At 40.9% G+C, this 12,973-nt stretch overlaps 1 protein-coding gene across 4 annotated transcripts in view; it reads left to right on the top strand.

Annotated features, from left to right (window-relative positions):
• jakmip1 (janus kinase and microtubule interacting protein 1) overlaps nt 1-12,973 on the top strand; it is a 33,107-nt gene that overhangs the window by 14,377 nt on the left and 5,757 nt on the right. For 2 of the 4 annotated variants that reach the window (XM_026357415.1, XM_026357414.1), the window contains exons 1-7: nt 6,643-7,177; nt 7,993-8,165; nt 8,527-8,653; nt 9,176-10,060; nt 10,742-11,218; nt 11,327-12,724; nt 12,837-12,923. In XM_026357415.1, the coding sequence (XP_026213200.1) occupies nt 8,002-8,165; nt 8,527-8,653; nt 9,176-10,060; nt 10,742-11,218; nt 11,327-12,724; nt 12,837-12,923 (3,138 nt within the window). In that variant the 5' untranslated portion in view covers nt 6,643-7,177; nt 7,993-8,001. Of the gene's footprint in view, nt 1; nt 131-291; nt 376-1,276; nt 1,340-2,118; nt 2,218-3,121; nt 3,224-3,312; nt 3,367-3,445; nt 3,512-3,712; nt 3,782-4,002; nt 4,081-5,096; nt 5,307-6,167; nt 6,234-6,440; nt 6,518-6,618; nt 7,178-7,992; nt 8,166-8,526; nt 8,654-9,175; nt 10,061-10,741; nt 11,219-11,326; nt 12,725-12,836; nt 12,924-12,973 lie in introns of those variants that run through there. The other 2 variants (XM_026357418.1, XM_026357417.1) reach the window with 2 other exon arrangements.

The raw sequence follows: 12,973 nt of genomic DNA, 5'->3' as shown, positions 1-12,973 counted from the left end.
GAGTGTTTCCCGTGAGGAGTCAGAGCTTCGTTTCCGTCAGCTCACCAGAGAGTATCAGGCCCTGCAGCGGGCCTACGCCCTCTTGCAAGAGCAGACTGGAGGCTCTCTGGATGCTGAAAGGGAGGCCAGGGTTTGTACTACTCCTCCACATGTTTTCAATTTTCTATTTTGTTCCATGTTGTCCTATTAAGAGAGTCTTAAACTTTTACTTGGCTTGTAGAGGTTTAGATTCTGTTCCTCTTTGCCTGGCTGATAAACTCACACTGGTCCCTGATGATCTCCCTCCCACAGACACGTGAACAGCTGCAGTTGGAGCTCAGCAGCTGCCAGGCCAAGATCATGGACCTGGAGAAGGCCCTGGCAGAGCGGGGGCAGGTAACAAAGACACGGAATAGGGACAGGAGCTCTGTGGCCCTGCTCTCACTGGCCCTCCTGCATGTCTGTCTGGCTGCTCTGTTCCTGGGCTGGCGCTATGCCGAGCATGTCTGCCGCAGAATCCTATGATGTCACTTTATGCACGTGTGATGTCACAGCTCTATGCCTGCATGCTCAGCCTCACCCTCTGTCTTTCCTGTTGTTGGTTGTGTTTCTTGCCATGGTGACCTAAACCACACATGCCTGTCAGGTGTTAATAGATGAATACAAACAATTTTAAACCAACAATGCCTCATATATGAAAAGACACAGTTTTAATTTTATTTAAGATACAAATAAATTATTGTGAAAGTTAAGTAGAGGTTTTGGAGAATTGCCTTGGTTATTTTGAACTAATTATAATAAACAAAATGGTGACAATGCCTAAATTCGCTGACAGTTCACTAGTTTATATGACTACTCTTAGTTCCTTCATTTGTTCTGAATTTTTCTTTGTACTACTGCTTGTGTACAGCATGTTGCCTGCTCCACTGTGCCTTGATCCAGCTCTGTTATTTTAATTTGCTGCTCTGCTGTTTTCACCTGAGATTGCCTTCTGTTCCTCCCGTTGCTGTGAACTCTCGATGACTGTGAATGCAGCTCTTTTGCCTCTGTTATCTCAGGAGTGGGCTTTATTTCTCTGGACGAATAAACTGCTGCTACTCTGTTCCTGTCTTCTGGTGTCTATGTGACGTTCGCATGTGTTCTTTGTAAATAAAGAAGATGGTCAGCGTTTTACCTGTAGGTTGTGTGAGTTGGCTGATTGTACTATTGACAGGTATACCCTGCTGTTGGGAATCATTTACTCAATCTTCTGTTCCTCCCAGTTTCATTTCGTGCTTATGTTTGATTGTCATGGCAGGACTCAAAGTGGGTAGAGGAGAAGCAGTACTTGCTCAGGACCAACCAGGAACTTCGAGAGAAGGTAGATTTTAGCCTATACACACTTAGATACTTTATCAAGATACTATGAGGTTGCATCTTTGCATACTTAATGATAGCTAGATATTCTTTAAGACTTTTCAATGCCATTGGTGATGCAATACCATATATTTTCTATCCAGATATACTTTTTCAAGGCCTAGATTTACACAAAATAAACTGTTGCTGCAAGACTTTTAACAAAAGACAATAATATATAAGCACAAGCAGTCATACAAGAAATGAATACCCTAATAAAATACAGCCCAGAACGGCAAAACATGTTGTTTAATCAGTGACTGATCCTTAAAGGGAGTTTATTTTTGCAAAATGCATTTATTCAGAAAGCCATTTAAAAGTGTTTTACATTCTCTTGGATATACAGCATAAAGGGCTGCAAATTAAGGTGCTGATTTATGTGTGACAATGTTAGTTAAGTTTAGTTAAGTATTGAATAAACAAAACATTTTTTAAACTGTACTTTAAATTATTGAACATTGGGGCAGGTTTTTTATCTTCTACATGTTTGTTCAGTCTCTCTAGAACTACAACAATATAAATCATAATTTTACAAATTATTGAGTAACTATGCTGCATTTCCTACCAAAAAAAGTACCTGTGAAAGCTTGTTCTTGTGTTTTAGTTATTTATTGCTAGCCATCTGAAGAAAAAACAAATAATAACTAGAGGACACAAATTATTTGGAGTAGTCACAATAGATTGCAAAACATAACAAACGATAATACTTGTGTAACAAAAGTGTGTGTGTGTGTGTGTGTGTAGATCTGTGTGTTGCAGCAGGCAGAGTCGAAGCTGCAGGCTGAAGTTCAGGATGCTCGGGACCAGAATGAGCTGCTGGAATTCAGGGTGCTGGAACTGGAAGTAAGAGACTGTAGTAACGTCAAACTGTCACCAGGAGGCAACAACAACAGTCTGACCTCTAGAAGCATACAGTGACATACAGTCACTGTCGACAGTCAGACATACTGTTCACATCCTCGTTCATACGCACTTACACACAAGGAGTCCCCCTTGTCCTCTGGTCTTACTTGTTTGCATGGCAGCTGTGTGCATACCCCCTCCAGTGACCTGGTATATTTTGTAATTGGAAAAAAAAAGTACTGTTTAAATGAATATAATTTTTGTTTGAATAAAAATGTATTTAAGTTCACCATCCATTCCCATCTTTGTTCATTTTGTCTCTCCTTTTTATTTGCATGTCCTACATTTAGTTTGTTTTAAATGTGATACCACCTCACATTAATGACTAGTTAAGCACAGAGGGTTAGTATAGTGTAGTTTTGGGATGTTTGTTACACATATTCATGGCAGTCAGCTTCTTACATAGAGGTTAAAATGCATTTGTTAATCACATTTATAATAACTTCATCACTATCACTCATGTCAGTCAGTCCTATTAATTGATTTTTTCTTTTTGTCTAATTGTGGACGGTTAGAGTTTCAGCATGTGTATTTTAACTTCCTATTAATTTGGTTTGGTTTGGTTATCCTTTTTTAAATCTATGGGTTTCCACTTCCCTCATTTTGGCAGATCCCGACCATGTTTTCAGTGCCATGTAAGTAAACCCGTCATTCATTCACTCCCATTCCAAGTTGCGTCTACTGTCATATATGTTCTGTGCTGTGTCATTCACATTTTGTGACTCACTGCTCACCACCAGTGGCACAGTACGATTAACTTTAACTTCAGTGCAGGATAAATCTTGTAATACTTTCAGGTACAGTATGTGTGTATGATTATTAACATAGTATATACTTCTTGTAGGAGAGGGAGCGCAGATCTCCTGCCCTCAATCTCCACCTGTCTACATTCCCTGAGAACAGCAGCAGTGCTCTGCAGCTCTACTGCCACCAGGAGGGAGTCAAGGTGAAAACCCATTAACAAAACCTACTTTTCTTTCCTTGAGGTTCAAGTACACACAGTTAATATAATGTTTGGTTTTGACCACTGTGCAGGATGTCATCATTCCTGAGCTGATGAAGAAGCTGGATATCCTTGGGGATAATGGGGTGAGTTCAAACACTAGGTAGCTTTTTAATTGTGAATACTCTTGTCATTTCTGACAATTATGTGTCGTATTTTCTGTAGAATCTCAGAAATGAAGAGCAGGTAGCTGTGATCCAGGCAGGGACAGTGATCTCCTTGTGTGAAAAGGTCAGTGGGAGACTTCAGAGACATGTTGTATCTTTACTGACACATAGTGCCAGTCATTGCAGTGAAGCTTCTTTCCCCCCCTCTTACAGTCACTGCATTTTGGTCCCTTATTTATATTTAAATATAAAAAACACAGTTTCTATGTTCTGATAGCACATCATCTTTCATCTCTCCCCTTTTGTCTCAATACTCCCTTTGTAGTGGTTGAAGCAAATCGACAGCACAGAGGCCGCCCTGACACAGAAGATGATCGATCTGGAGAATGACAAGGTGATAAACAAATTGAACCTTCATAACATGTTTATTCTGTTCAAGTGGCATCATGCAGATACTCTTGAATTTCATTACAGACATGTTTTTGGTCTTTTTGGTTTTCTGGTGTCCAAACAAACAGCAAAATGCAGCTCCCACAGTTTTTTGTAATACCACAATACATTTTCTACTGTTTGTATTTATAGGTTTGTATTATATTATGTTACATCTTGTTGCAGGAGTTGTTTAGTAAGCAGAAGGGATTCCTCGAGGAGGAGCTGGACTATAGGAAGCAGGCCTTGGATCAGGCCTACATGGTACGGAGCTTGGAGCAGCTTGGTTTTACCTTCAACACCTGCTCATATTAAAGACGGCTAAAGACAAATTTCACTCAGATTTACTACAGTGTAAATTAAGGTTGTTTAAAAGCCACAGTGAAGATAAAGAGATTCAGGAATACAGAGGTGCAACATTGTCATTTCAGCATGCCTCGTATACATTTGAAAGCCCATCAAACATCATGAATGCAACATGCTCCATGACGGTAAAATATGTCACATATTATTGGGATACTGCATCTTTTATCACTGAAATCTAAATTCTGTGAATGATCTGAAAACTGAATTGGCTTCTTGTTTATCAGCTTGTCTTTTATAATCCTAGAGGACCAATCACTGACTTCCTCTCTCTTTATACAACCATATTATGCTTTTCTGAATATCCTGTGTGTACTTACTTTTGTCGTGTTTATTGTTTTAAATGGATAATGAACTACTGAACTTGAAGAAAATTGAGAATGGCTTTAATAAGATTTTAATGTTAGATATCTCAGCATGAATGCTCTTTATACAGTACACCTTCCCCTCCCACTAGCTTTAATCGATTCTACTCAGAAAAGAGAAATGTAAGGTTGAGGCCGCTCTTCATATAATTCTAACAATTTAACTTGGTTAGTGTTGGTGTTGGTTTTTGTCCCACGTTATACTGTGCTGGTATAAACTTGTTTTTTTTACATGGTAACTTTCCTGGTAGAGTCGGGCAACTGTGGAGTTCACCTGATGCAACCTGAGAATAAAAACACAGTTTGTGTTGTTAATATAATGAAGTTACCATGTGAAGGACAAGCCAACATAACCCCCAGTATAAAGTGGAACAGTGTTCCCTATATCTGCCATGGTCACAGTGGTGTGTGTATGTGTGTGTGTCTGTGTGTTTGTGTGTATGTTTGCCTCCGTGTGTGTGTGTTCGTGCATGCCTGTGTGTTTCTGCATGTGCACGTGCACGTCTCCGTGTGTCTGTGTGTGTCTCTATGTGTATGTGACTGGCTGTGCAGAGGATCGAGGAGCTGGAGGCCACGCTGTATAGCGCTCTGCAGCAGGAGCAGCCGGCATGCCAGGCGGTGGCCGAGTCGCTGACAGACAGGCAGAGGGAGGAGCTGAGGCTAGCCGTGGACAAACTGCGGCGTCAGATTCTCCGGCAGAGCCGGCAGTTTGACAGTCAGATCTTACAGGAGCGCATGGAGCTCCTACAGCAGGCTCAGCAGGTAAGGCTTATAACAACTTTAGTCAGGTTGCTAAATCCTGCCCCCAGTCTGACCCCCTGGACCCTGTCTGAATTGTCTGACCACACCAGACCTCTGGTGTTATTAAAAAGATGCAGTATCCCTTTGTGTGCTATCTCTAACTTGACCTGTGCAAATGTAGAAATTAAAAAGTGCTGAGAGAGAATGACCTTTGACTGTGTGTGTGTGTATGTATATACTGTATGTCATTGTGATCTGAATGCCCCCCACTCCTTCAGTATCCCTCCCTCACAGTAGTTTTCACCCATGGCTTGTATTCATTGACTACATTAATAAGCACAGCACCTCAAGCTTCATTTGAATCTGTTGTACTGTGACTTACCAGCATAATGAACACCTCTTACACCGTGTTATTAATAAGCTAGTCGTCAGGTACAACCTGTCAAACCAAAGTAATGGTGAAGACAAAGGACAGTGTCTTGTATGTGTTTCAGATCCGAAATCAATCAAGGTTTCGTAGGATAACAACCACTATTGTTTAGATTCAAAATATCATGCCTGTCCTAGTGTATCTGCATAAGCATTCATCACCTCCCTTTTTTATTTAAGCTGATGTGTCAGGAAGAAAGAACAGAGTCAATGAATAAGCTGCTCAGATGTAAAGTCTCAAAGATGGAGTCACTTCCACTGTTCACTGTTAAATCTGCTCTTTGGTTGCCATGGCAGCTGATCCCTGTCCCGCACAGCTACCATGGAGACAGGAAGCATGATGGGAAGGAAGAATAGCTGGATCATTAACTATTTAACAACTGTTTGTTTTTGTACAATTTTCTATTATAGCACATTTTGACCATTTTAACCACTTCTGTCTTTACCTTGCAGAGAATTAGAGAGTTGGAGGACAGGATTGACTTGCAAAAGAGACAAATAAAGGAAATAGAGGAAAAGGTATATCTTCACATTATGTACATTTTAAATATATTTTCATTGTAAATAGAGTTTTGTGTTGTAGCTGAGAAACCATAAGTTGACTAGGAAAAGCTTAGCAGGAGAGCTGTGCTTTTTCTAAACATATTAACTTTATAAACTGTTCCTTCTCTCTCTTCTTCTCTCTCTCTTTTCACTTGTTGATTAAACCCCCTTGTGTTCCTTTAGTTTTTGTTCCTCTTTTTGTTTTTCTCTTTAGCGTTTATTCTTTGGCCTTAAAGAAAGTGACTGTGGACTTTCATCAGGTAGCATCTTCATTTACTGCATTATTTAGCACAGTATTTACAACAGTTATGGGCTGTAGCCATGAGGAGAAAATGTTTTAAACATTTTTTCTTTTTCTCAGGTGTTAAGGTGCTGTGGAGGCAAGGATGAAACAAAACCTAATTGTTTTTTATGCATTTGTAGACAGCTCAAGAAAACCCTATGGCCTTTTTGATAAATGTGCACTTTTGCAGAAGACCCTTACCTGGAATGCAAACATATTTGAAAAAGTAAAAACAGATATACATGAGATTAAAATGAGATTTATTTATAAATAACATACACACTAGTGGTTTTTGGACCTGGGACATAAAACCATAACTCCTCTCTGAGAAGCAAACACAAATGGATTTATTGAGAGAAAAAGAAAACTCTGAATCAGAGGCGCAGAAGAAAAGTTACAGCCTCGGTTGAAGGAAAGCCAGTGGGCCGATAGACAAGGAGAGATGCAAGAAGAAGAAGGGGAGTGAAAGTACAAGGCTGAGTGAGGGGGTGACTGAGCCGGGTGCCAACTGGATAAAGAGGAATCTGGCAAAGTCCAATTTCTGTGGTGTTTCTAAGGAAACAAGAGCGCAACTAAGTTCACAGAGCAGACGCTGAGCTTACTGGAAGCTTGTTGTTGCAGTGAAGAGCAAATCCAGGTTATTTACATTTCCTCTACTCAATTTGTATGTTTTTATTTGTATTTGTTGTATTTGTTATTGAAATACAATTTTACTGCTCAAAATCTTCACAATGATTTTCAGGTTATAAAATGTGACTTAACCATAGACTTAAGGTTTCAGGTACCAAGGTACCAGGCTGCATGTACCAAGTTGTGCATTAACCATGATTATTCGCTGGCTTACTTATTAGGTTGAGCTTAACGACCAGCTACACACTTAACACAATAGTCAAGTGCACATTTGTTCTAATTATATAAAATGTTTATGAGGATCATATGAGGCTATTCTGGTCTGTAGTTTTAACATTTAAGTTAATATTATGCAAATATGGTATAAAATTCAGAATCATTCAGAGTTGTGACAAATCTAAACAGGGACTTATACAAAAGATTTTAAAATTTGGTAAAGCTGTATTTAATTTGACTGGCCTGGACTGCTGAACTCAAATATTATGTTCAGGTAAATGTAAGGCAAACATGTTTCAATACACATGCAAGTATGAGAGTATGAAACATGTGACACTTTCCTGTAAGTTTTCAGAATTGTAGGAGGAGCTAAAGGGGACAGGATTAGGAGGTGGGGTAACCTGAGAGATACCTGTGCATAACAACTTGCTACCAAGCTGTTGACACTGTGAATAATAGATAACTGTGTGTTGTGCATATTTATCTTTGTCTATGTATTTATGATGGACGTGCATGTAAAATAAAACAAGCGGGCTAGAGAGGGGTGGGGAGACGGTTTTTTTATTTATGAATTAAATAGGTAGTGACACCGTCCTTGTGTCACAGGTGAAACCAATGGAGGATAACATGACCTCATCGTACCAGACGGGTACCGGAAGCAGTTCTGTTGCTATGGTAATGGACTCTACGAGAACTGATCCGGATCTGTGTGACAGAGTGAAGGTCCTGGAGCAGAAAGTCGGTTCAACCATCCAGTCTGACAGCTATGTGAGGAACAGGTGAGAGACAAGGAGAGACTGGATCCAGTAACACACACACACACACGCACACACACACACACACACACACACGTACACCTGCTGCTATATAGTCACTTTTGGCTGAGGTGATATCACATATCAAATGATCCTGACTGCACTGCACATGTGCATACGAGCACAGTGCTGCTGACATCCCCACTGGAACTGGTCATTCTAGGAGATTTCACTTTTGTTTTCTAGCATTAGAAGGTAAAACTGATTCTAATGTGTTGATCTGATAAAGTGAGGAAGAAATTAAATCTGCCATGTTTATGTTAATTGCCAAATTTGTGCTAATCAGAGGATGTAACGTGAGCTTGTCTGTGCTGTGTGATGTCAGTTTCAGGCAGTTTGAGAGGTCAGACAGGAGCCTGCTGCTACAGCTCTGTCAGCTAAACCCCAGCATGCAACATTCCCAGAGGCTGGACCAGAGGCTCCACTTGCTCAGGGAGGAAGTCAGGACCATGGTGAGTGCTTGAGATCTCTGAATGCATCAATAGGCACTTGTGTAATGTATGAACTATCTCAGCTGAGAAATGAGCAGAATGAGTGTACAAGGGATGCACTTAATAACCTTACATAGTCTTTTTCCATTAAAAGTATTTGTAATTTGACCAAATCTTGCCAGTTTTACCAATGTAACTTTACATCACTGCTCAGAGAAACACAATAAAAATAAGACAAATTAATTATGTGAAAATGGCATATGTTAGTTTTTTGAGTAACCTTACTTTTAAGTAACATCTCTTTGTTTAATTGATATAATATATAATAGCAACTTCATTATAATGGTTTATCTACAGTAAATGCATACATTAATGTCATCAACACGCAAACTATTGATATTCTGTCTCTCAGGAGACAGCTTAGCCACCACATGTTGTAAAACTATGTTTTAGTAACAGTGTTGTAATTACTATAACTGAGGAGACTGTTTTCTAAACCCTGTTCTGGGACCTCTGTTTTTACGGCTTTTCTCTCCTCCTCAGACTCAAGAGAAGGAGCGAGAGGAGCGAGTGTGGAGGGAGCGACTGCAGCGCTGTCAGAGGCAGCTGAAGGCCAAAGAGGAGGAGATGAGTCGCCAGTCCCAGTACTTTGAAAACTTTAAAACCCAACTCCAGCACAAACTAAGCCTGGCCCGGGACAGAGAGCAGATCCTTCAGAACAGGATCTACACTTTAGAAAAGCAGCTACTTGACATGACTGTGAGCGCAGCCACTGGTATTGCAACAGGCGGTGCAGTCAGAATTACTGCTGGGTCCATAACATGCTGGGAACAACAAGAAAGGCTAACTTCCATAAGAGGAGAAGGTGAAGGAGAAGAAGAGAGGAAGGAGGAAAGGAGAAAGCAATGGCAGTCGTGTGTGGGAGGAGGAGAGGATGATGAGGGAAAGACAGAGATGGAAACAGGAAGTGAAAGAAGCAAAGACACAAGGCAGAGCTCAAATGAGGCCAAGCTGCAAGGTTTCATCCTGAGCCTCCAGGAGGATCTCAGGGTGCTGCTGGAGAGAGAAGAGGACGGGATGACAGAACGGAGGAGGCTGATGGAGCAGCTTCAGGAGGCTCAGGAGAACAGCCACTTCCTGAGCTGCAAATTGGAGGAGATGAAGGCAGAAGTGCAGCAGCTGAAATTATCTGAATCCTCACTGATGGAGGAGGTTGAAGGGCTGAGAGAGGAGAACCACAGACTAGAGCAGATCCTCAGTGAAACTGCAGATCAAACACACAGTCAGTCTTCTCAGATCTCTGAGTCCACATGCCCGAGCCTTATGAGCAGCTCACTGCGCTGTAGTACAGCTGTTTGTCCTGTGCCCAACAACACTGTATCACGTGCCACTGCCACGACACATTCCTCAGAGTGGAACTTGGGGGAGGTGTGTAAAACATAATGTTTGTTATTATAAAAGATATTAAGTTAGATAGTTGTATTGCATAAGATCTCTTTTGCAAAGGAGAGCTGAGCAGGAGAAATAGAAGTGAGATAAGATGAATAACAGCAAAACGCTATTCATACAAAAGGCAGAACCAATCACATACAGTCACAAACTTTACTGGTTTTAAAAGTTTAGTATTCACTTGAAGGGTATCAAGAGTCAGTCCTGAGATCTCATCTGATAAGCTGTAGTTTGAAATTTGAAAAGACGTGTTTAGTAGGAGGCATTTCTAAACAAAGCAGACCGAATTTGAATCGAAATCATCACTAGAAAACTTCAAAATCAAGACAATTATTAAAACGCTACACACTTTTGAATATTCTCATACAGTTACTGTTTTAAAATACTTAACACATGAAAATCATCATTGATGATTATTTGGTTTGATGTTATCATTGGTTTAAGGTTTTAAGTTTCCTCTTGGTACTTTATGATGAGCTAATAAAGCATAAAAAGGTTGATGACACCTGAAGAGTGAAAGCTCTGTTGCTTGTATTTTAGTGTATTCCATATATATCCACACCTCTCCACTGGTGAAGTGGATCTACATTTTGTAATTTAGCTGTTTATTTTTTTATAATTCTCTATTTATTTCCCTGCATACTTGTGATCTCTGTACAGGTCCAGCCAACCTTCGATGAGGGTGTAAATCAGTCATATTCACCTGCAGTTTCACATGCTCACCACCAGGCTGCAGCAGAGACCGCTCATAACAACACTGATGATCACTCCTCGTCTGCCACATATGACCCCCTTAAAGTCCACAAACCTAACCCCAGCTTCCAGTCACTCTCCTTGACTTCAGAGACAATAAACGAGTTCAAAATGGGAACCTGGTGCTCTAGAGGGATCTTAAACCTGGAGGAAAACCACAGCGAGGAATCTGATGCTTTGAGGGACGCATGCAAGAGTTTGGGTTTACAGGACGATCTCGAGCCCCTTCAAGAGCAAATTGACGCCCTGAAGGCTGCTCTGCAGCGCACACAGCAGCAGCTGCAGGTGATGTCTGAGGAGAATTCTCAACTGAAATTACAACTTAAAAAGCAGACAGAAGAAGAAGTAGAAGTAGAAGCAGAACAAGAGTCTACAAGAGAAAAGGTATGTCACGGGAGTTGCAGTATTTCCAGTTTTTATAGAGTTAAAAGACTGGATTCTACATCACTAACTTTAGTTCACTGATCAAATTCTACCTTCATGTATACGCAGATTAGTCCTCCATCCACATCTGATGGAGCTGATCATCTCCAGTCCTCTTCTATCTATGATAACACCATTCTCACTCTCGCCCAGGATGATCTGGTCCAGGCCCTAAATCAGGAAAACCAGGCATTGGCAGACAGGATCCAGAAGCTGCTGGTTCACATTGAGCTCAGAGAGAAGGAGATCGTTAAAGAAGAAACACAACTAAGAGAGCATATCTCCAGATTAGAGGTGGACAGAGCCAAGATGGAACAGGAGAATGAGGAACAGGGGTGTTTGATTACTGAACTCACCAGAAAGACTGAGGATGATTTGAATACCATCATGGATCTGCAGCAAAAGTTAGAAGAGAGCGGAGAGCAGCACAACCAAGAAGAATCTGTGGACAGTATGGGGGAAAGTGTGCTGAAAGGGGAAGAAGCACAATTGATATCCACTCAACAAATAGATGACTTGACTACAGCTTCAGTAGCTGGATCGCAGCATAATGATCACAATGATTCAACACAGAACAATCCACAAACCAACACTCTGCATGTGGGCTCAGTTGCTGATCAAGTGGACCAGCTGACCAAATTGATCCAGTCCCTCAAAACAGAACAAGAAGAGTTGTCGGGCTACATCAATTCTCTCAGAGAGCAGCAGAGAGAAGTAGCTCTGTCAGTCCAAACACAGACAGAAGAGAAACAGCAGTTAACTCGGACAGTTTGGGGACTGAAAGAGGAGAAAGACAGAGTCTCTCATTCTCTTGCCGGTCTTAAACAAGAGAGAGAGGAGCTAAGCAGAACAGTGGTTGGTCTGAGAGATAGCAGAGATAACTTTGTTAGGTCCACGAGTCAGTTTAAAGAGGAGAAAAAGGAGCTGACTAAGATTTTATCTGATCTTGAAAAAGAAAAACAGGAACTGATTGAATCTGTCTCAAGTAGACGAGAAGAAAGAGATCACATCATGCAATCGGTACAATGTTTACAGAGGGAGAGGGAGCAGTTAAACCAAGTAGTTCTCAATTTGAACCAAGAAAGAGATGAACTAAACAATTCCCTTAAGTGTCTGAAAGAGCAAAGAGATCAGGACCAGTCGTCTTATACTTTACAAGAAGACCGCAACACGTTGATGAAATCAGTTAACAGTTTGAAAGAAGAAAAACAACTAACTGAAGACTTGATCAGTGGTTTAAAACAGGAAGAAGCTCAGATAAGGCTCGAGATCCAGGGCCTAAGAGGAGAAAGAAACAGCCTCCAGACTCCTCTCCACAGCCAAACACAAACAGAGGAGAGGAAAACGAAGCAAGATCTGTCAAATCTAAACTGTGCTGACATGACACAGAAGACAGAGACTGTTCAGACAGCAGAACAGGCTGCACAACGAAATCAGACCAACAACTTGAAAGGAGACTCTATACAGGTATCACCATTAAATAAACATACATACAGTGATCTGTGCCAGTGTCTCAACTCATTGAAACATGTAGTGGGATTACTGTCAACTTACACAACATGGTTTTGATGACTAATAGGAGCAAAGTGATCTGATGAGGGAGATTGAAGCTTTGGGAGAACAATTAAAGAGATCGCGAGAAGAACTGGAAAAGACTCATGCAGAGGTGAGCATCCATCTTTGTCCTTTATGTTTATCGTGATACAGTAGATTTAT

The sequence above is a fragment of the Anabas testudineus genome, chromosome 10 (genome assembly GCF_900324465.2).
Source record: "Anabas testudineus chromosome 10, fAnaTes1.2, whole genome shotgun sequence".
Taxonomy (NCBI): domain Eukaryota; kingdom Metazoa; phylum Chordata; class Actinopteri; order Anabantiformes; family Anabantidae; genus Anabas; species Anabas testudineus.
Note: the sequence above shows the minus strand (reverse complement) of the source record. Positions and strands in the feature narration are given on the sequence as shown.